We start from the raw sequence: 25,014 nt of genomic DNA, 5'->3' as shown, positions 1-25,014 counted from the left end.
TTGTCCCTAACCTTGCTGCCCATGGACATTTCATGACCCCATTTAGCCCTCCTAACTCCCCCTTTGAGCTCCTTGCTACTTTCTCCATATTCTTTGAGAGGTTTGTTTGTGTTTAGTTGCCTAGACCTTACTTATGAGTGAGACAGTGAATCTCAGGATTGTGGATCTTTGTGAACCTCCTGGATTTTGGAAATTATTCCAAACCAGTCATCATTCCCTGGTGTTCCATGAGTGGATCACTGTCAGAGATTCCGATAATCCGAGATTTTCCCAGTTACATGCCCGAGTCCAGTTATTTTTGCTAATCTCTGCTGGGATAGTGGGAATGCCAGAACTGATCTCAGTGTCTCACTAAAGAAAGGATTGCATTTATATTGCACCTTTCACCACTTCAGGACGTCCCAAGATGCTTTACAGCCAATGGGGTCCTTTTGACGTGTCGTCACTGTTGTGCTGGGGGATATGGGAGAAGCCATTTTGAGCACAGTAAGATCCCACATAAGTGACCTCAGCACACACTGAGTCGGTGGGTTAACTTTACTGATGTAAGAAAGTGAGATTTACATTCACACAGCAAATTCCAGGGCTTCGGGATTTCCAAAGAACTGTAGAGCCAATAAAATCCTTCAGAAATGTGCTAAATATTGGAATGTAGGAATCATGGCAATATTGTCTATGAATGAGCAGTTGGCTTGCTTTGGCCATGTTGACTGCGGAGAACTACCCTGCTCTCCTCAAAAATGGTGCCAAGACATCTTTTACATCCTCATGATAGGTTGGCCAGGGCCTCAATTTAACATTTGGTCTGAAAGGCAGCACCTCCAACAGTGCAGCATTACCCCAGCACTGCACAGATGTCTCAGGTATGATCGAGTCTCCAGATCAGGGCTTGAACCCACAATGTTTTGACTCAAAGGTAACAGTCTTAGCCAGTGTGCCACAGCATGGCACTGAGGACAATGTCCTGCCAGCGTAAAAAGCAGCAGGATTTTGGAATGTGTTCCTCTCTCCACAGATGCTGCCAGATTTTCTAAATTTTCCCAGTGTTTTTGGGTTTTGTTACAACAAACATTAAGTGTACAATACTTGCCAGTCAATCAGTAACCTATTCTCCTGTGGTATAAACTGTTGTCATCCTTTGAAATTTGGCATTTTAGCATTTGTCCCGGTTTTGGCAAAATGTTTCCTTTTTAAGCAAGATTCACATAGTATTTTTGGACATTCAGTAAAACACTTCTTTTCGTTCTAGAGCCTGCCAGTGAGAAGCCTCTACGCTGAGCTGTCATCAAGTGTTTCAGATTCGAGTGACCTTCCTCAACATCACCGCCTGATTGTGCTCTTCATGGGCACAGATGGTTGCAATTTTGGATCACTCTCACAGTGCGGCAAAAGGAAGTCACTCCCTGCTTCAGAAACTGCTCAGAGTTAAAGCGGTGACTCCGGGTTCCGAGTTAAAGAGGTGACCCCGAGTTCAGACTTAAAGAGGCAACCCCAAGTTTAGAGTTAAAGCGGTGACTCCAGGCTCAGAGTTAAGGAGGTGACCCCAAGTTCAGAGTTAAAGAGGTGACCCAAGTTCAGAGTTAAAAAGGTGAACCCAGGTTCAAAGTTATAAAGCTGTGACCCCTAGTTCAGAGTTAAAGAGGTGACCCCGGGCTCAGAGTTAAAGAGGTTACCCTGGGCTCAGAGTTAAAGAGGTGACTCCAGGTTCAGAGTTAGAGGTGACCCCGGGCTCAGAGTTAAAGAGGTGACCCCCGGTTCAGGGTTAAAGAGGTGACCCCGGGCTCAGGGTTAAAGAGGTGACCCCGGGCTCAGGGTTAAAGAGGTGACCCCGGGCTCAGAGTTAAAGAGGTGACCCCGGGCTCAGGGTTAAAGAGGTGACCCCGGGCTCAGAGTTAAAGAGGTGACCCCGGGCTCAGAGTTAAAGAGGTGACCCCGGGCTCAGGGTTAAAGAGGTGACCCCGGGCTCAGAGTTAAAGAGGTGACCCCGGGCTCAGAGTTAAAGAGGTGACCCCGGGCTCAGAGTTAAAGAGGTGACCCCGGGCTCAGAGTTAAAGAGGTGACCCCCAGTTCAGGGTTAAAGAGGTGACCCCGGGCTCAGAGTTAAAGAGGTGACCCTGGGCTCAGAGTTAAAGAGGTGACCCCGGGCTCAGAGTTAAAGAGGTGACCCCGGGCTCAGGGTTAAAGAGGTGACCCTGGGCTCAGAGTTAAAGAGGTGACCCCGGGCTCAGAGTTAAAGAGGTGACCCCGGGCTCAGAGTTAAAGAGGTGACCCCGGGCTCAGGGTTAAAGAGGTGACCCCGGGCTCAGAGTTAAAGAGGTGACCCCGGGCTCAGAGTTAAAGAGGTGACCCTGGGCTCAGAGTTAAAGAGGTGACCCCGGGCTCAGGGTTAAAGAGGTGACCCCGGGCTCAGGGTTAAAGAGGTGACCCCGGGCTCAGAGTTAAAGAGGTGACCCCGGGCTCAGAGTTAAAGAGGTGACCCCGGGCTCAGAGTTAAAGAGGTGACCCCGGGCTCAGGGTTAAAGAGGTGACCCTGGGCTCAGGGTTAAAGAGGTGACCCCGGGCTCAGAGTTAAAGAGGTGACCCCCAGTTCAGGGTTAAAGAGGTGACCCTGGGCTCAGGGTTAAAGAGGTGACCCCGGGCTCAGGGTTAAAGAGGTGACCCCGGGCTCAGGGTTAAGGAGGAATCCTGAAGTGCAGACAGACTCTGAGATAGACAGCTATAAGCTCAGAGTAAAGGAGGGGCCCAGTCTCCCTGAGCACTCAGGTTATCAGTCTGAGGTACAGTTTGTCTATTTATAAGGACTCATCTCTAATGACCAAGGGATGTGGAGCAGAGAAAGCATAGCTCTTGTCCGGTGCCCCACTCTCAGGGGCAGTGCCGAATAACTAACCAAGACTTGGTTTAATGCTTTAAAATCTGACACTTCTGGGACTTATTCTTTATTTCTCTGCAGAATCCAAGATGAATAGTAATTATCCCAGGTCACTGATAGACAGGAGACCAATGACTGCCCCTAACTGCATGCCAATAGGGATGCCCCTACCCCCTAACCCACCCACACATCAACCTCATGGGGACAGTTTAACACATGTCCCATTTCTGGTCTATCCAACCAATCTGGAGTCCACCTATTACGATAGTTATGGTAGCATGTTTCCCTACATGCCCTTTCATGGGCACTTTGGTGTCTATGACTGCCCCTTTGAACCAGCCTTCATTCAAAAGCGAAATGAGAGGGAGAGGCAGAGGGTTAAGTGCGTGAACGAGGGCTATGCCAGACTCCGCGATCACCTCCCAGGGGCAACGTCGGAAAAACGGTTGAGCAAAGTGGAGACCTTGCGTGCAGCCATCAGATACATTAATTACCTCCAGAACTTACTCAGCCACAACCCCGACAGGACCCCAAAGCTGAGAGAAGAGGCCCAGAAGGACATTAAGGCTCATGATTCTCCCATCGCCAAGAAAGACTGTAACAGTGATGGGGAATCGAAAAACTCTTCACCATACTGCGAATCAGAGATTTCCACCTCGGAGCGAAGCTGACAATACATCTTTCAATAACAACACTGATAAAATACTCCATCACCTCTCCAAAGCACCACGACATAATTCAAGAAACTTCCATTTCTGATTCACTGCAATGAACAATATTGATAATAAAAAAAGATAATTAAGGCGTGTCATTGATTTTATTGTCAATAACACAGTGTCAATGACATTTGATTACAGGGAAAACTATAGGAAAAGAACAGGGGGAATTGTTAACAAAGAGTAACCCCAGCAGAGTTAGACTATAAGACACAGATAAAGAATTAGACCACTCGGGCCATCGCGCCTGCTCCACCATTCAATCATGGCTGATGTTTTCTCGTCCCCATTCTCCTGGCTTTTCCCCATAATGCATGATCCCCTTTTTAATCAAGAACATATCTATCTCTGTCTTAAAGACACTCAATGATCTGGCCTCCACAGCCTTCTGTGGCAAAGAGTTCCACAGATTGACCACTCTCTGGCTGAAGAAATTTCCCTTCATCTCTGTTTTAAAGGATCGTCCCTTTAGCCGAAGGTTGTACCCTCTGGTTCTAGCTCTTCCTACTAGTGGAAACATCCTCTCCCCTCTATCCAGGCCTGGCAGTACCCTGTAAGTTTCAATAAGATCTCCCCCTCATCTTTCTAAACTCCAACAGGTATAGACCCAAAATCCTCAACTGTTCTTCATATAAGTTCTTCATTCCAAGGATCATTCTTGTGAATCTCGTCTGGACCCGTTCCAAGGCTAGCATATCCATCTTTAGATAAGGGACTCAAAACTGCTCACTGTGCTCCAAATGGGATCTGACCAGAGCCTTATACAGCCTCAGAAGTACATCCCTGCCCTTGTATTCTAGCCCTCATGTCATGAATGTGAACGTTACATTTGGCGTCCCTAACTGCCAACTCACCCTACACATAAACCTTAAGAGAATCTTGAACAAGGACTCCCAAGTCCCTTTGTGTTTCTGATTTCCTAAGCATTTCCCCATTGAGAAAATAGTCTAAACCTCCATTGCTCCCAAAGTTCATAACTTCACACTTTTTCACATTGTATTCCATCTGCCATTTCTTTGCCCACTCTCCTAGCATGTCCAAATCCTTCTGTAGCTGCCCTGCATCCTCAATACCTGTCCCTCGATATAATCTTTTATCATCTGCAACTTAGTAACAGTGCCTTCAGTTCCTTCCTCCAAATCATTTATGTATATTGTGAAAAGTTGTGGCCCCAGCACCAAGCCGTGAGGCACACCACCAGTCACCGAATGCCATCTTGAGAAGGGCTCCTTTATCCCCACTCTCTGCCTTTTGCCAGTCAACCAATCAGCCATCCACATCAGGATCTTACCCTTGACACCATGGGCTCTTAACTTACTTAACAATCTCCTATGTAGCACGTTGCCAAAGGGCTTTTAAACATCTAAATAAGTCGTGTCCACTCGTTCTCCATTATCTAAATCCCTTCTTATCTACTCAAAGAACTCTAACAGATTTGTCAGACATGACTTCACCTTGACAAAGCTATACTGAGTCAGTCCTACTTTACCATGCACTTCCAAGCACTTTAAGATCTCATTTCCATAATGGAATGTAAAATTTTGCAAATCACCAAAGTCAGAGGAACTAGCCTATAATTTCCCATGATTACGAATATACAGTAACCACAAGGGAATTGTGGATATACAGTAACCACAGGGGAATTGTGGATATACAGTAACCACAGGGGGATTGTGTATATACAGTAACCACAGGGGGATTGTGGATATACAGTAACCACAGGGGAATTGTGGATATACAGTAACCACAGGGGGATTGTGTATATACAGTAACCACAGGGGGATTGTGGATATACAGTAACCACAGGGGAATTGTGGATATACAGTAACCACAGGGGGATTGTGTATATACAGTAACCACAGGGGGATTGTGGATATACAGTAACCACAGGGGAATTGTGGATATACAGTAACCACAGGGGGATTGTGTATATACAGTAACCACAGGGGGATTGTGGATATACAGTAACCACAGGGGGATTGTGTATATAAAGTAACCACAGGGGGATTGTGGATATACAGTAACCACAGTGGAATTGTGGATATACAATAACCGCAGGGGGAATTGTGGATATACAGTAACCACAGGGGGATTGTGGATACACAGTAACCACAGGGGAATTGTGGATATACAGTAACCACAGGGGGATTGTGTATATACAGTAACCACACGGGGATTGTGGATATACAGTAACCACAGGGGAATTGTGGATATACAGTAACTGCAGGGGAAATGTGGATATACAGTAACCGCAGGGGAATTGTGGATATACAGTAACCGCAGGGGAATTGTGGATATACAGTAACGGCAGGGGAATTGTGGATATACAGTAACCACAGGGGAATTGTGTATATACAGTAACCGCAGGGGAATTGTGTATATACAGTAACCGCGGGGGAATTGTGGATATATAGTAACCGCAGGGGAATTGTGGATATACAGTAACCGCAGGGGAATTGTGGATATACAGTAACCACAGGGGAATCGTGGATATACAGTAACCACGGGGGAATCGTACAGTAACTGCACGGGAATTGTGGATATACAGTAACCATGGGGGGATTGTGGATATACAGAAACCACAGGGGAATTGTGGATATACAGTAACCACAGGAGAATTGTGGATATACAGTAACCACAGGGGGATTGTGGATATACAGTAACCACAGGGGAATTGTGGATATACAGTAACCACGGGGGAATTGTGGATATACAGTAACCACAGGAGAATTGTGGATATACAGTAACCACAGGGGGATTGTGGATATACAGTAACTGTGGGGGAATTGTGGATATACAGTAACCACGGGGGAATTGTGGATATACAGTAACCACGGGGGGATTGTGGATATACAGTAACCACAGGAGAATTGTGGATATACAGTAACCGCAGGGGAATTGTGGATATACAGTAACCACAGGGGGATTGTGGATATACAGTAACTGTGGGGGAATTGTGGATATACAGTAACCACGGGGGAATTGTGGATATACAGTAACCGCAGGAGAATTGTGGATATACAGTAACCACAGGGGGATTGTGTATATACAGTAACCACAGGGGAATTGTGGATATACAGTAACCACGGGGGAATCGTGGATATACAGTAACTGTGGGGGAATTGTGGATATACAGTAACCACAGGGGGATTGTGTATATACAGTAACCACGGGGGAATTGTGGATATACAGTAACTGTGGGGGAATTGTGGATATACAGTAACCACAGGGGAATTGTGGATATACAGTAACCACAGGGGAATTGTGGATATACAGTAACCACGGGGGAATTGTGGATATACAGTAACTGTGGGGGAATTGTGGATATACAGTAACCACGGGGGAATTGGGGATATACAGTAACCACGGGGGAATTGTGGATATACAGTAACCACGGGGGAATTGGGGATATACAGTAACCACGGGGGAATTGTGGATATACAGTAACCACAGGGAAATTGTGGATATACAGTAACCACAGGGGAATTGTGGATATACAGTAACCACGGGGGAATTGGGGATATACAGTAACCACGGGGGAATTGTGGATATACAGTAACCACAGGGAAATTGTGGATATACAGTAACCACAGGGGAATTGTGGATATACAGTAACCACAGGGGAATTGTGGATATACAGTAACCACGGGGGAATTGTGTATATACAGTAACTGCAGGGGAATTGTGTATATACAGTAACCGCAGGGGAATTGTGGATATACAGTAACCACAAGGGAATTGTGGATATACAGTAACCACGGGGGAATTGTGTATATACAGTAACTGCAGGGGAATTGTGTATATACAGTAACCGCAGGGGAATTGTGGATATACAGTAACCACAGGGGGATTGTGGATATACAGTAACCACAGGGGAATCGTGGATATACAGTAACCACAAGGGAATTGTGGATATACAGTAACCACGGGGGAATCGTACAGTAACTGCACGGGAATTGTGGATATACAGTAACCATGGGGGGATTGTGGATATACAGAAACCACAGGGGAATTGTGGATATACAGTAACCACAGGAGAATTGTGGATATACAGTAACCACAGGAGAATTGTGAATATACAGTAACCGCAGGGGAATTGTGGATATACAGTAACCACAGGGGAATTGTGGATATATAGTAACCACAGGGGAATTGTGGATATACAGTAACCACAGGGGGATTGTGGATATACAGTAACCGTGGGGGAATTGTGGATATACAGTAACCACAGGGGAATTGTGGATATACAGTAACCACAGGGGGATTGTGGATATACAGTAACTGTGGGGGAATTGTGGATATACAGTAACCACAGGGGGATTGTGGATATACAGTAACCACGGGGGAATGTGGATATACAGTAACCACGGGGGGATTGTGGATATACAGTAACCGCAGGGGAATTGTGTATATACAGTAACCACAGGGGAATTGTGGATATACAGTAACCGCAGGGGAATTGTGTATATACATTAACCGCAGGGGAATTGTGTATATACAGTAACCACGGGGGAATTGTGGATATACAGTAACTGTGGGGGAATTGTGGATATACAGTAACCACAGGGGAATTGTGGATATATAGTAACCACGGGGTAATTGTGGATATACAGTAACTGTGGGGGAATTGTGGATATACAGTAACCACAGGGGAATTGTGGATATACAGTAACCACGGGGTAATTGTGGATATACAGTAACTGTGGGGGAATTGTGGATATACAGTAACCACGGGGGAATTGTGGATATACAGTAACCGCAGGGGAATTGTGGATATACAGTAACCACAGGGGAATTGTGGATATACAGTAACCGTGGGGAATTGTGGATATACAGTAACCACAGGGGAATTGTGGATATACAGTAACCGCAGGGGAATTGTGGATATACAGTAACCGCAGGGGAATTGTGGATATACAGTAACCGCAGGGGAATTGTGGATATACAGTAACCACAGGAGAATTGTGGATATACAGTAACCACGGGGGAATTGTGGATATACAGTAAGCACGGGGGAATTGTGGATATACAGTAACCGTGGGGAATTGTGGATATACAGTAACCACGGGGGAATTGTGGATATACAGTAACCGCAGGGGAATTGTGGATATACAGTAACCACAGGGGGATTGTGGATATACAGTAACCACGGGGGAATTGTGGATATACAGTAACCACAGGGGGATTGTGGATATACAGTAACCGCAGGGGAATTGTGGATATACAGTAACCACGGGGGAATTGTGGATATACAGTAACTGTGGGGGAATTGTGGATATACAGTAACCACGGGGGAATTGTGGATATACAGTAACCACAGGGGAATTGTGGATATACAGTAACCACGGGGGAATTGTGGATATACAGTAACCACAGGAGAATTGTGGATATACAGTAACCACAGGGGAATTGTGTATATACAGTAACCGCAGGGGAATTGTGTATATACAGTAACCGCAGGGGAATTGTGTATATACAGTAACCACAGGGGAATTGTGGATATACAGTAACCACGGGGGAATTGTGGATATACAGTAACCACGGGGGAATTGTGTATATACAGTAACTGTGGGGGAATTGTGGATATACAGTAACCACAGGGGAATTGTGGATATACAGTAACCACGGGGGAATTGTGGATATACAGTAACTGTGGGGGAATTGTGGATATACAGTAACCACGGGGGGATTGTGGATATACAGTAACCGCAGGGGAATTGTGGATATACAGTAACCACAGGGGAACTGTGTATATACAGTAACCACGGGGGAATTGTGGATATACAGTAACCGTGGGGAATTGTGGATATACAGTAACCACGGGGGAATCGTGGATATACAGTAACCACAGGGGAATTGTGGATATACAGTAACCACGGGGGAATCGTGGATATACAGTAACTGTGGGGGAATTGTGGATATACAGTAACCGCAGGGGAATTGTGGATATACAGTAACCACAGGGGGATTGTGGATATACAGTAACCACGGGGGAATTGTGGATATACAGTAACCACAGGGGGATTGTGGATATACAGTAACCGCAGGGGAATTGTGGATATACAGTAACCACAGGGGGATTGTGTATATACAGTAACCACAGGGGGATTGTGGATATACAGTAACCACAGGGGAATTGTGGATATACAGTAACCACAGGGGGATTGTGTATATACAGTAACCACAGGGGGATTGTGGATATACAGTAACCACAGGGGGATTGTGTATATACAGTGACCACAGGGGGATTGTGGATATACAGTAACCACAGGGGAATTGTGGATATACAATAACCGCAGGGGGAATTGTGGATATACAGTAACCACAGGGGGATTGTGGATATACAGTAACCACAGGGGAATTGTGGATATACAGTAACCACAGGGGGATTGTGTATATACAGTAACCACAGGGGGATTGAGGATATACAGTAACCACAGGGGAATTGTGGATATACAGTAACTGCAGGGGAAATGTGGATATACAGTAACCGCAGGGGAATTGTGGATATACAGTAACGGCAGGGGAATTGTGGATATACAGTAACCACAGGGGAATTGTGTATATACAGTAACCGCAGGGGAATTGTGTATATACAGTAACCGCGGGGGAATTGTGGATATATAGTAACCGCAGGGGAATTGTGGATATACAGTAACTGCAGGGGAATTGTGGATATACAGTAACCACAGGGGAATCGTGGATATACAGTAACCACGGGGGAATCGTACAGTAACTGCACGGGAATTGTGGATATACAGTAACCATGGGGGGATTGTGGATATACAGAAACCACAGGGGAATTCTGGATATACAGTAACCACAGGAGAATTGTGGATATACAGTAACCACAGGAGAATTGTGGATATACAGTAACCACAGGGGGATTGTGGATATACAGTAACTGTGGGGGAATTGTGGATATACAGTAACCACGGGGGAATTGTGGATATACAGTAACCACGGGGGGATTGTGGATATACAGTAACCACAGGAGAATTGTGGATATACAGTAACCGCAGGGGAATTGTGGATATACAGTAACCACAGGGGGATTGTGGATATACAGTAACTGTGGGGGAATTGTGGATATACAGTAACCACGGGGGAATTGTGGATATACAGTAACCGCAGGAGAATTGTGGATATACAGTAACCACAGGGGGATTGTGTATATACAGTAACCACAGGGGAATTGTGGATATACAGTAACCACGGGGGAATCGTGGATATACAGTAACTGTGGGGGAATTGTGGATATACAGTAACCACAGGGGGATTGTGTATATACAGTAACCACGGGGGAATTGTGGATATACAGTAACTGTGGGGGAATTGTGGATATACAGTAACCACAGGGGAATTGTGGATATACAGTAACCACAGGGGAATTGTGTATATACAGTAACCACGGGGGAATTGTGGATATACAGTAACCACAGGGAAATTGTGGATATACAGTAACCACAGGGGAATTGTGGATATACAGTAACCACGGGGGAATTGTGGATATACAGTAACTGTGGGGGAATTGTGGATATACAGTAACCACAGGGGAATTGTGGATATACAGTAACCACGGGGGAATTGTGTATATACAGTAACTGCAGGGGAATTGTGTATATACAGTAACCGCAGGGGAATTGTGGATATACAGTAACCACAGGGGGATTGTGGATATACAGTAACCACAGGGGAATCGTGGATATACAGTAACCACAGGGGAATTGTGGATATACAGTAACCACAGGGGAATCGTGGATATACAGTAACCACAGGGGAATCGTGGATATACAGTAACCACGGGGGAATCGTACAGTAACTGCACGGGAATTGTGGATATACAGTAACCATGGGGGGATTGTGGATATACAGAAACCACAGGGGAATTGTGGATATACAGTAACCACAGGAGAATTGTGGATATACAGTAACCACAGGAGAATTGTGAATATACAGTAACCGCAGGGGAATTGTGGATATACAGTAACCACAGGGGAATTGTGGATATATAGTAACCACAGGGGAATTGTGGATATACAGTAACCACAGGGGAATTGTAGATATACAGTAACCACAGGGGAATTGTGGATATACAGTAACCACAGGGGAATTGTGGATATACAGTAACCACAGGGGAATTGTGGATATACAGTAACCACAGGGGGATTGTGGATATACAGTAACTGTGGGGGAATTGTGGATATACAGTAACCACAGGGGGATTGTGGATATACAGTAACCACAGGGGAATTGTGGATATACAGTAACCACAGGGGAATTGTGGATATATAGTAACCACAGGGGAATTGTGGATATACAGTAACCACAGGAGAATTGTGGATATACAGTAACCACAGGGGAATTGTGGATATACAGTAACCACAGGGGAATTGTGGATATACAGTAACCACAGGGGAATTGTGGATATACAGTAACCACAGGGGAATTGTGGATATTCAGTAACTGTGGGGGAATTGTGGATATACAGTAACCACAGGGGGATTGTGTATATACAGTAACCACGGGGGAATTGTGGATATACAGTAACTGTGGGGGAATTGTGGATATACAGTAACCACAGGGGAATTGTGGATATACAGTAACCACAGGGGAATTGTGGATATACAGTAACCACGGGGGAATTGGGGATATACAGTAACCACGGGGGAATTGTGGATATACAGTAACCACGGGGGGAATTGTGGATATACAGTAACTGTGGGGGAATTGTGGATATACAGTAACCACAGCGGAATTGTGGATATACAGTAACCACAGGGGAATTGTGGATATACAGTAACCACGGGGGAATTGTGGATATACAGTAACTGTGGGGGAATTGTGGATATACAGTAACCACAGGGGAATTGTGGATATACAGTAACCACGGGGGAATTGTGTATATACAGTAACTGCAGGGGAATTGTGTATATACAGTAACCGCAGGGGAATTGTGGATATACAGTAACCACGGGGGAATTGTGAATATACAGTAACCACAGGGAAATTGTGGATATACAGTAACCACAGGGGAATTGTGTATATACAGTAACCACAGGGGAATCGTGGATATACAGTAACCACGGGGGAATTGTGTATATACAGTAACTGCAGGGGAATTGTGGATATACAGTAACCACGGGGGGAATTGTGGATATACAGTAACTGTGGGGGAATTGTGGATATACAGTAACCACAGGGGAATTGTGGATATACAGTAACCACAGGGGAATTGTGGATATACAGTAACCACAGGGGAATTGTGGATATACAGTAACCACGGGGGGAATTGTGGATATACAGTAACTGTGGGGGAATTGTGGATATACAGTAACCACAGGGGAATTGTGGATATACAGTAACCACGGGGGAATTGTGTATATACAGTAACTGCAGGGGAATTGTGTATATACAGTAACCGCAGGGGAATTGTGGATATACAGTAACCACAGGGGGATTGTGGATATACAGTAACCACAGGGGAATCGTGGATATACAGTAACCACAGGGGAATTGTGGATATACAGTAACCACAGGGGAATCGTGGATATACAGTAACCACAGGGGAATCGTGGATATACAGTAACCACGGGGGAATCGTACAGTAACTGCACGGGAATTGTGGATATACAGTAACCATGGGGGGATTGTGGATATACAGAAACCACAGGGGAATTGTGGATATACAGTAACCACAGGAGAATTGTGGATATACAGTAACCACAGGAGAATTGTGAATATACAGTAACCGCAGGGGAATTGTGGATATACAGTAACCACAGGGGAATTGTGGATATATAGTAACCACAGGGGAATTGTGGATATACAGTAACCACAAGGGGATTGTGGATATACAGTAACCGTGGGGGAATTGTGGATATACAGTAACCACAGGGGAATTGTGGATATACAATAACCACAGGGGGATTGTGGATATACAGTAACTGTGGGGGAATTGTGGATATACAGTAACCACAGGGGGATTGTGGATATACAGTAACCACAGGGGAATTGTGGATATACAGTAACCACAGGGGAATTGTGGATATATAGTAACCACATGGGAATTGTGGATATACAGTAACCACAGGAGAATTGTGGATATACAGTAACCACAGGGGAATTGTGGATATACAGTAACCACAGGGGAATTGTGGATATACAGTAACCGTGGGGGAATTGTGGATATACAGTAACCACAGGGGAATCGTGGATATACAGTAACCACAGGGGAATCGTACAGTAACTGCACGGGAATTGTGGATATACAGTAACCATGGGGGGATTGTGGATATACAGAAACCACAGGGGAATTGTGGATATACAGTAACCACAGGAGAATTGTGGATATACAGTAACCACAGGGGGATTGTGGATATTCAGTAACTGTGGGGGAATTGTGGATATATAGTAACCACAGGGGAATTGTGGATATACAGTAACCACAGGGGAATTTTGGATATACAGTAACTGTGGGGGGATTGTGGATATACAGTAACAACAGGAGAATTGTGGATATACAGTAACTGTGGGGGGATTGTGGATATACAGTAACCACGGGGGGATTGTGGATATACAGTAACCACAGGGGAATTGTGTATATACAGTAAATGCAGGGGAATTGTGTATATACAGTAACCGCAGGGGAATTCTGGATATACAGTAACCACAGGGGGATTGTGGATATACAGTAACCACAGGGGAATTGTGGATATACAGTAACCACAGGGGAATCGTGGATATACAGTAACCACAGGGGAATCGTGGATATACAGTAACCACGGGGGAATCGTACAGTAACTGCACGGGAATTGTGGATATACAGTAACCATGGGGGGATTGTGGATATACAGAAACCACAGGGGAATTGTGGATATACAGTAACCACAGGAGAATTGTGGATATACAGTAACCACAGGAGAATTGTGAATATACAGTAACCGCAGGGGAATTGTGGATATACAGTAACCACAGGGGAATTGTGGATATATAGTAACCACAGGGGAATTGTGGATATACAGTAACCACAGGGGGATTGTGGATATACAGTAACTGTGGGGGAATTGTGGATATACAGTAACCACAGGGGAATTGTGGATATACAGTAACCACAGGGGGATTGTGGATATACAGTAACTGTGGGGGAATTGTGGATATACAGTAACCACAGGGGGATTGTGGATATACAGTAACCACAGGGGAATTGTGGATATACAGTAACCACAGGGGAATTGTGGATATATAGTAACCACAGGGGAATTGTGGATATACAGTAACCACAGGAGAATTGTGGATATACAGTAACCACAGGGGAATTGTGGATATACAGTAACCACAGGGGAATTGTGGATATACAGTAACCACAGGGGAATCGTGGATATACAGTAACCGTGGGGGAATTGTGGATATACAGTAACCACAGGGGAATCGTGGATATACAGTAACCACAGGGGAATCGTACAGTAACTGCACGGGAATTGTGGATATACAGTAACCATGGGGGGATTGTGGATATACAGAAACCACAGGGGAATTGTGGATATACAGTAACCACAGGAGAATTGTGGATATACAGTAACCACAGGGGAATTGTGGATATTCAGTAACTGTGGGGGAATTGTGGATATATAGTAACCACAGGGGAATTGTGGATATACAGTAACCACAGGGGAATTGTGGATATACAGTAACTGTGGGGGGATTGTGGATATACAGTAACAACAGGAGAATTGTGGATATACAGTAACTGTGGGGGGATTGTGGATATACAGTAACCACGGGGGGATTGTGGATATACAGTAACCACAGGAGAATTGTGGATATACAGTAACTGTGGGGGAATTGTGGATATACAGTAACCACAGGAGAATTGTGGATATACAGTAACTGTGGGGGAATTGTGGATATACAGTAACCACGGGGGAATGTGGATATACAGTAACCACGGGGGGATTGTGGATATACAGTAACCGCAGGGGAATTGTGTATATACAGTAACCACAGGGGAATTGTGGATATACAGTAACCGCAGGGGAATTGTGTATATACAGTAACCGCAGGGGAATTGTGTATATACAGTAACCACGGGGGAATTGTGGATATACAGTAACTGTGGGGGAATTGTGGATATACAGTAACCACAGGGGAATTGTGGATATACAGTAACCGCAGGGGAATTGTGGATATACAGTAACCACAGGAGAATTGTGGATATACAGTAACCACGGGGTAATTGTGGATATACAGTAACTGTGGGGGAATTGTGGATATACAGTAACCACAGGGGAATTGTGGATCTACAGTAACCACGGGGTAATTGTGGATATACAGTAACTGTGGGGGAATTGTGGATATACAGTAACCGCAGGGGAATTGTGGATATACAGTAACCGCAGGGGAATTGTGGATATACAGTAACCACAGGAGAATTGTGGATATACAGTAACCACGGGGGAATTGTGGATATACAGTAAGCACGGGGGAATTGTGGATATACAGTAACCGTGGGGAATTGTGAATATACAGTAACCACAAGGGGATTGTGGATATACAGTAACCGCAGGGGAATTGTGGATAAACAGTAACCACAGGGGAATTGTGGATATACAGTAACCACAGGGGAATTGTGGATATACAGTAACCACGGGGGAATTGTGGATATACAGTAACCGCAGGGGAATTGTGGATATACAGTAACCACAGGGGGATTGTGGATATACAGTAACCACGGGGGAATTGTGGATATACAGTAACCACAGGGGGACTGTGGATATACAGTAACCGCAGGGGAATTGTGGATATACAGTAACCACGGGGGAATTGTGGATATACAGTAACTGTGGGGGAATTGTGGATATACAGTAACCACAGGGGAATTGTGGATATACAGTAACCACGGGGGAATTGTGGATATACAGTAACCACAGGGGAATTGTGTATATACAGTAACCGCAGGGGAATTGTGTATATACAGTAACCGCAGGGGAATTGTGTATATACAGTAACCACAGGGGAATTGTGGATATACAGTAACCGCAGGGGAATTGTGTATATACAGTAACCACAGGGGAATTGTGGATATACAGTAACCACGGGGGAATTGTGGATATACAGTAACCACAGGGGGACTGTGGATATACAGTAACCGCAGGGGAATTGTGGATATACAGTAACCACGGGGGAATTGTGGATATACAGTAACTGTGGGGGAATTGTGGATATACAGTAACCACAGGGGAATTGTGGATATACAGTAACCACGGGGGAATTGTGGATATACAGTAACCACAGGGGAATTGTGGATATACAGTAACCACGGGGGAATTGTGGATATACAGTAACTGTGGGGGAATTGTGGATGTACAGTAACCACGGGGGGATTGTGGATATACAGTAACCACAGGGGAATTGTGGATATACAGTAACCACAGGGGAATTGTGTATATACAGTAACCACGGGGGAATTGTGGATATACAGTAACCGTGGGGAATTGTGGATATACAGTAACCACGGGGGAATCGTGGATATACAGTAACCACAGGGGAATTGTGGATATACAGTAACCACGGGGGAATTGTGGATATACAGTAACTGTGGGGGAATTGTGGATATACAGTAACCGCAGGGGAATTGTGGATATACAGTAACCACGGGGGGATTGTGGATATACAGTAACCACGGGGGAATTGTGGATATACAGTAACCACAGGGGGATTGTGGATATACAGTAACCACGGGGGGATTGTGGATATACAGTAACCACGGGGGAATTGTGGATATACAGTAACCGCAGGGGAATTGTGGATATACAGTAACCACGGGGGAATTGTGGATATACAGTAACTGTGGGGGAATTGTGGATATACAGTAACCACAGGGGAATTGTGGATATACAGTAACCACGGGGGAATTGTGGATATACAGTAACTGTGGGGGAATTGTGGATATACAGTAACCACAGGGGAATTGTGGATGTACAGTAACCACGGGGTAATTGTGGATATACAGTAACTGTGGGGGAATTGTGGATATACAGTAACCACAGGGGAATTGTGGATATACAGTAACCATGGGGGGATTGTGGATATACAGTAACCACAGGAGAATTGTGGATATACAGTAACCACAGGGGAATTGTGGATATACAGTAACCACGGGGGAATTGTGGATATACAGTAACTGTGGGGGAATTGTGGATATACAGTAACCACAGGGGGATTGTGGATATACAGTAACCACGGGGGAATTGTGGATATACAGTAACCACGGGGTAATTGTGGATATACAGTAACCACGGGGTAATTGTGGATATACAGTAACCACAGGGGAATTGTGGATATACAGTAACCACGGGGTAATTGTGGATATACAGTAACTGTGGGGGAATTGTGGATATACAGTAACCGCAGGGGAATTGTGGATATACAGTAACCGCAGGGGCATTGTGGATATACAGTAACCACAGGAGAATTGTGGATATACAGTAACCACGGGGGAATTGTGGATATACAGTAAGCACGGGGGAATTGTGGATATACAGTAACCGTGGGGAATTGTGAATATACAGTAACCACAAGGGGATTGTGGATATACAGTAACCGCAGGGGAATTGTGGATAAACAGTAACCGCAGGGGAATTGTGGATATACAGTAACCACGGGGGAATTGTGGATATACAGTAACCGCAGGGGAATTGTGGATATACAGTAACCACGGGGGAATTGTGGATATACAGTAACCGCAGGGGAATTGTGGATATACAGTAACCACAGGGGGATTGTGGATATACAGTAACCACAGGGGAATTGTGGATATACAGTAACCACAGGGGAATTGTGGATATACAGTAACCACGGGGGGATTGTGGATATACAGTAACCACAGGGGAATTGTGGATATACAGTAACCACAGGGGGATTGTGGATATACAGTAACCACAGGGGAATTGTGGATATACAGTAACCACAGGGGAATTGTGGTTATACAGTAACCACGGGGGAATTGTGGATATACAGTAACCGTGGGGAATTGTGGATATACAGTAACCACAGGGGGATTGTGGATATACAGTAACCACGGGGGAATTGTGGATATACAGTAACCGCAGGGGAATTGTGGATCTACAGTAACCACAGGAGAATTGTGGATATACAGTAACCACGGGGGAATTGTGGATATACAGTAACCACAGGAGAATTGTGGATACACAGTAACCACAGGGGGATTGTGGATATACAGTAACCACAGGAGAATTGTGGATATACAGTAACCACAGAGGGATTGTGGATACACAGTAACCGCAGGGGAATTGTGGATATACAGTAACCACAGGGGGATTGTGGATATACAGTAACCACAGGAGAATTGTGGATACACAGTAACCACAGGGGGATTGTGGATATACAGTAATCACAGGGGGATTGTGGATAAACAGTAACCACAGGGGAATTGTGGATATACAGTAACCACAGGGGGATTGTGGATATACAGTAACCGCAGGGGAATTGTGGATATACAGTAACCACAGGAGAATTGTGGATATACAGTAATCACAGGGGGATTGTGGATAAACAGTAACCACAGGGGAATTGTGGATATACAGTAATCACAGGGGGATTGTGGATAAACAGTAACCACAGGGGAATTGTGGATATACAGTAACCACAGGGGGATTGTGGATATACAGTAACCGCAGGGGAATTGTGGATATACAGTAACCACAGGGGAATTGTGGATATACTGTAACCACAGGGGAATTGTGGATATTCAGTAACTGTGGGGGAATTGTGGATATACAGTAACCACAGGGGAATTGTGGATATACAGTAACCGCAGGGGAATTGTGGATATACAGTAACCACAGGGGGAATTGTGGATATACAGTAACCACGGGGGAATTGTGGATATACAGTAACCACAGGGGGAATTGTGGATATACAGTAACAGCAGGGGAATTGTGGATATACAGTAACCACAGGGGAATTGTGGATATACAGTAACCACAGGGGGAATTGTGGATATACAGTAACCACAGGGGGAATTGTGGATATACAGTAACAGCAGGGGAATTGTGGATATACAGTAACCACAGGGGAATTGTGGATATACAGTAACCACAGGGGAATTGTGGATATACAGTAACCGCAGGGGAATTGTGGATATACAGTAATGACAGGGGGATTGTGGATATATAGTAACCGCGGGGGAATTGTGGATATACAGTAAATGCAGTGGAATTGTGGATATACAGTAACTGCAGGGATATTGTATATAAATAGTAACAACAGGGAACTGAGAATGAATAGGATCTAAGTGACTGACTGGGAAACTGGTGTCTTCAGGGAAATTCTGAGATGAACAATGTGCAAATGTGGAAATATAGAACATAGTGACTACATACTAATTTGCTATTAGATTTATTAAATATGTATTAAGGAACTGGGAATTTGAAGGGATACACATTACAGATCTATAGTATCTCTGGATGAGTCGTGAATATGAAGGAGAGGTAGAGATGTGAAATGGTTCCCTGGGTTGACACATTGAACGGTCTTTGTTGACACCTGTCCTGTCTTCATGCCTTCTTTGAACTGAGAGTCCAGTCACCACTGGATTCCTGCCCTTCCTATTTATCCCTCAGGAGGACAACACGGGCTACATTTCCAGGAAGAAATCAGATGTGATTGAGTGGAAGGACTAAAGTGATAAATTCTTCCTGTTTATGAAATGAGAATGGGTCAGAGTTCACTGCTCGCTGTGATCTCTCTGGGTGGGATTGTGGAGGTGCAGCAGTGGGTGGGGGGGAGGTAAGTGGGTGTTTGGAAAACAAAATGTAGCTGATCATCTTTGAAAGGTGTTTGAGAGTATTCCACTTAATGACAACCTTTCCTCTGTCTTCAGATGGAACTTCAAAGATAATATAAATAGAGAACTTCAAAAGTGAGGGATCATCAACCTTTCAGGGAGAAAACTCACCCACAGGAACTCAGAAAGCCTCTGTCACCATCATGTCGTATCATTACACTGAACCAGACAGACAGCGAGTTCATCATGCAAATTAAACTCGGCAAAAGCTCAATCTTTGCCACTAGTTTAGGGCAGGTGTACAGAACGTGCAGCTTCCAGTCTGTTTACGGTGCATTTAGCACAAGGGAACTGCAGTCAAATCCCACAGCCATTCCCACTCAGGCTACTTACTGTAAATATATGGCCACTCCAATTATTTTCCACTGGGAAGGAAGGGATTGCCTTTGGCAGCAAGAAATGGACCTGCTGTGATTACAGTCACTGCAGATCAGAGTGTAAGATCTTCAGTGGCTGAAATCACACGCAATGCACCATCTGATTTTTTTCTTTACAGGCCCTGATCACCTGTTTATGTGTCTGGGCCCCTTAAATTTCTCTGGGGGGCGTTGCTTTAAGGTGTTGACTTGTGCAGGACTGTTCTGGTCGCTGCATGGCTGTGATGAACATCGGTCATACCCAGCACAAAGAATGATGGCCGTGGTTTTCGGAGACCAATGAGATCTTTCCCAGGTCATCACTTCAGGAGTTCCTCAGGATAATGTCCTCATCCCAACCATTTTCAGCTGATGCATCAAGAAGCTGCCCTTCATCCTAAGGTCAGAGTGTTTGCCAATGATTGCAGTATTCACAATTAAATAACAAATAGTGATCAGATAATGAACAGAAGGAATACAGGACCCCTCACGCCTGATCCAAGGTGCAATCTGATCATTGACTGACCTTCAGCCTTACCTCCACTTTCCTGTTTACAAAACCCAGACAAGATTCACCCTTGTGACCAGTACATTAGCCCCATACAAGTGTCAGAAATTGACTATCTCCAACAAGAGCCAGGCTAACCACCTCCCCATCACATTCAATAGCTTCACTATTGCCAAGCTCCCCAATTTCGACAGTCTGATGATCACCATTGACCGAAACTCAGCTGAGCCAGCAATACGAACACTCTGCCTACTGGAGCAGGTCATAGGCTGGGTGGTAAATGGCTCAATCTCTCCAAAGCTTCATCACCACTGGGTGGTGAACACTCTCCACTGCAGCAACACACAAGAAGCTTCCAGCCTCAGGTATATGCCGTGTCATTGGTACCACACGCACTAACCCTAAACCTGCACGCCCTCTACAATCGGCATACTATATGAACCATCTGCGTCAAGCCTTCAGCAGCACCTCACACGCTGTGATCTCCAGCACCAAGCAGGATAACAGGAACATCATAATGTGCAAGTCACGGGCTGCCACTAGAGGCAGTGTCGCCAACTGGAGTTGGAAAGCAGGAGTGCCACTAGGGGTGCTGTAGTCAGGCCTCCCACAAGGTGTATCACAGCTGTTTTGGCTAACACCAAGCGTCAAATCAAGCCCAAGATGGAGTGCAATGCCTTTTCATGTTTGGCTGTCTTGTGGCAATCATGAACTGGATTCAATTTTCTTTCAAGGGCAGCACGGTGGCACAGTGGTTAGCACAGATGCCTCACAATGTTGGGGACCCGAATTTGATTCCTGGCTTGGGTCACCGACTGTGCGGAGTCTGCACGTTCTCCCCGTGTCTGCGTGGGTTTCCACCAGGTGCTCCGGTTTCCTCCCACAGTCAAAGATGTGCGGGTTAGGTGGATTGGCCATGCTAAAGTTGTCCATTAGTGACAGTGGAATAGCAGGGCGAATACACGGAGAAAAGGGCAGGTGGGATTGTTGGAAGTGCAGGCTCGATGGGCCGAATGACCTCCTTCTGCACTGTAGGGATTCTATGAGCTGGATTTTGAATTTGGTTTTTGGAGCAAGCAAGGAATGAATTTGGGTTTACCCAAACCATTCTGAACATTGGCGTTGTAATGTGTAATTAGCACTGAAGGAGTAAACAGGTTTAAAAAATGGTACAAAGCCAGTTACCATTAGAGCACCTACAACCAGTGAGTTACTTGAGACCCTATAACCATTTAGAGGAAGGGCTAACATATCCAGTTATCACTTAGGTGATACAGTTAGCTCACTAAAGTCACTCAGTTCAATAATCACGATGAGAGTTACAGCCAGATATAGATATCTTTGCAGACATTACAACAAGTGACCATTAGAGGGCAGCACAATCAGTTACTGCTGGAGCTCCTACAGATAGTCATCCATGGGTGAGACAGTCAGTGCTCGCTGTAGCCAGGTTACCACTAAATGTGCTACAGTAAATACTCTTCAAGACACTACAGACTGTTAAAACCAGGGAAACTACAGTCAGGATCTTATTGGGAACGCTGCCAGTTACCATAAAAGGAAATAAAGCCAGCTATCAGTAGGGATGTCAAGCTTTTAGGGGCAGTATAATCTGGCACCACAACAGGAACTATAGTCAGGTACCACAAGAGATACCACAGATAGTTAACAATTTTACTACAGCCACTGAGTACTGCAAAACGACAACTGATTATTGTTAATATGAGGGTCTTTGTCCCTGTCTACATCAACAGAGACAAAGTAAAAAGGATCGAGAGCTTCAAGTTTTTAGGTGTCCAGATCACCAACAACCTGTCCTGGTCCCCCCCATGCTGACACAATAGAAAGCCATTTCCATCAGAGGGCAGTATTGTAACAGTTTGGTTCTGACATTCACACATTCTGATCTCCTAATGGACACTTTTAGCATCTTCTGTATCCTCATTTACATTCCCTTTTCTCCTTTTATAGCAACTTCCCCCCTCTGCCAACTCCCCCCCCCCCACAGTATAAATCTTTTCTGATTCTCTTTGCCTTCAGCTCTGACAAAGGGTCATCGAAATGACTAGAAATATTGGCTCTATTCTCTCTCCACAGATGCTGTCAGACCTGCTGAGATTTTCCAGCATGTTGTGTTTTTGTAGCTGAGAGTTCAGCATCCTCCCTGGAGCGGAGGTCCAGGCTGCTCTGAGGGGTTGAATGTGGGAGTGTGAGGCTGAGAGCCTGCATGGCCTGACCTCATCTGGTGGAGATCCTGGAAGAGAGAGGACATGGGGTCAGCGTTTGGGAATATCGACAGTGTGGGGAACTGAGAGACTCACTTGAGATCGTTCATGTGGATAAAAGTGCATTGGACACTCACTTCCCTGGGGCATTCATGTTCTGTCACTCTTACTCCAGAGCCTCCTCTGTGATTTGTGGGACCCTCCCCTCAAAGGGATGCGTAGCTCAGGCATGTCCCCACCTATCTTCTGCCGCTCCCTCCTGTTGTGGGCTATCTTCTCCGATGGAGACATAAAGAAGGCATCATGAGACATTGGTACGGCGGGTATGGGAGGGGTGGCATGTGTTGGCACTGTGCCAAGAATATGAGACCTGAATGTTGATTCCAGTAAATTAGGCGCTGCTGGAGCCAGAATAACTGTGAGATTCCTGTAGGGAGTGGGCTGGACCATTAGCACAGACTGAATGGGTTCTGCTGTGCACTGCTAAAGCCAACGGGAAACATTCCAGTTTTCCCACTGGCGCCAGCATTGGGAGTGAAAGGGAGAATGGTGGCCGGTATCACCAACACTACCGCATTCCGATAATATAGCTGGGATAATGCTGGAGATTGAACATCCCAACCCCAGTGGGGATAAACTACCACCCAGCCCCAGCTGAAAGGAGTAGAAAGAGAAATGGAGAAGGATGAGAATAAGACGCCCAGTTCAATGTATTGCTGCCAGTATCTCCCCATGCCCAACTGTACTTCGAGAGGCCCTATAGACTGTGGTGTAACTATTCAATCTCACACCTTAACCCCATTAGGTCTCTTGCTTCACATAAAGAAGTTCATTTTGGTATCTAATTTAAATTTACTTTCGACCAGTGTGTCCCAATGATCTTGAACCCTGTAGCCAGCAAAACAGAGACCATTTAGTGACATTGAGAAGATCAACTATGGCAGGTCTCAGAGGGAATGTGCACTATGGAGCGGTTTATCTGCTAAGCTGACCTGTCCGTCAGGCCACTGTGTAGGGTAACAGTCTGATACACTCTGGGGTCAGTTGTAGGACCATTACTGCCCTGTGTTGAAAGTTTGTTGTTGGTTCCTCACCTGAAAAACAGCTTCTTCCTGGACAGTCTGGCAGAGTGTTGGGGATTAAGTGTTGTCATGTTTTATTGAAAGTATTGGATCAGTCTGTTTAGACACTGAAATCTTATTTAAAAGGTATCCAGACAAATTGATGAGCTGATCCAGCACTGATGAGCGCTGCTGTATAGAGTCTGTCCGGGACAGAGGGATTAGAGATGGAGATTACTAACTGTGACTGCACTGCTGAGTGTTACTGTACACAGTCTGCTGATAACTCACAAACTTCACTGTGTTACAAGCATCACTGAACAGCACAAATATCCCCGCGATGTTCAGATAGTGTGCTAACATTTTCAATTATCGGTGAAGTTGAATGAAATAAATTTGAATTGAGAAC

General features: G+C 45.1%; 1 protein-coding gene across 1 annotated transcript; it reads left to right on the top strand.

Moving 5' to 3' along the window:
* The first annotated feature begins 2,961 nt into the window (after nt 1-2,961).
* LOC145357034 (achaete-scute homolog 5-like) lies at nt 2,962-3,574 on the top strand. Its single transcript, XM_080210085.1, has one exon. The coding sequence runs from the start codon at nt 2,962-2,964 to the stop codon at nt 3,541-3,543; it is 582 nt and encodes a 193-aa protein (XP_080066211.1). The 3' UTR covers nt 3,544-3,574.
* The last annotated feature ends 21,440 nt before the right edge of the window (nt 3,575-25,014 follow it).

The sequence above is a fragment of the Carcharhinus amblyrhynchos genome, chromosome 22, assembly GCF_965287045.1.
Source record: "Carcharhinus amblyrhynchos chromosome 22, sCarAmb.v2.hapA, whole genome shotgun sequence".
Classification (NCBI taxonomy): domain Eukaryota; kingdom Metazoa; phylum Chordata; class Chondrichthyes; order Carcharhiniformes; family Carcharhinidae; genus Carcharhinus; species Carcharhinus amblyrhynchos.
Note: the sequence above shows the minus strand (reverse complement) of the source record. Positions and strands in the feature narration are given on the sequence as shown.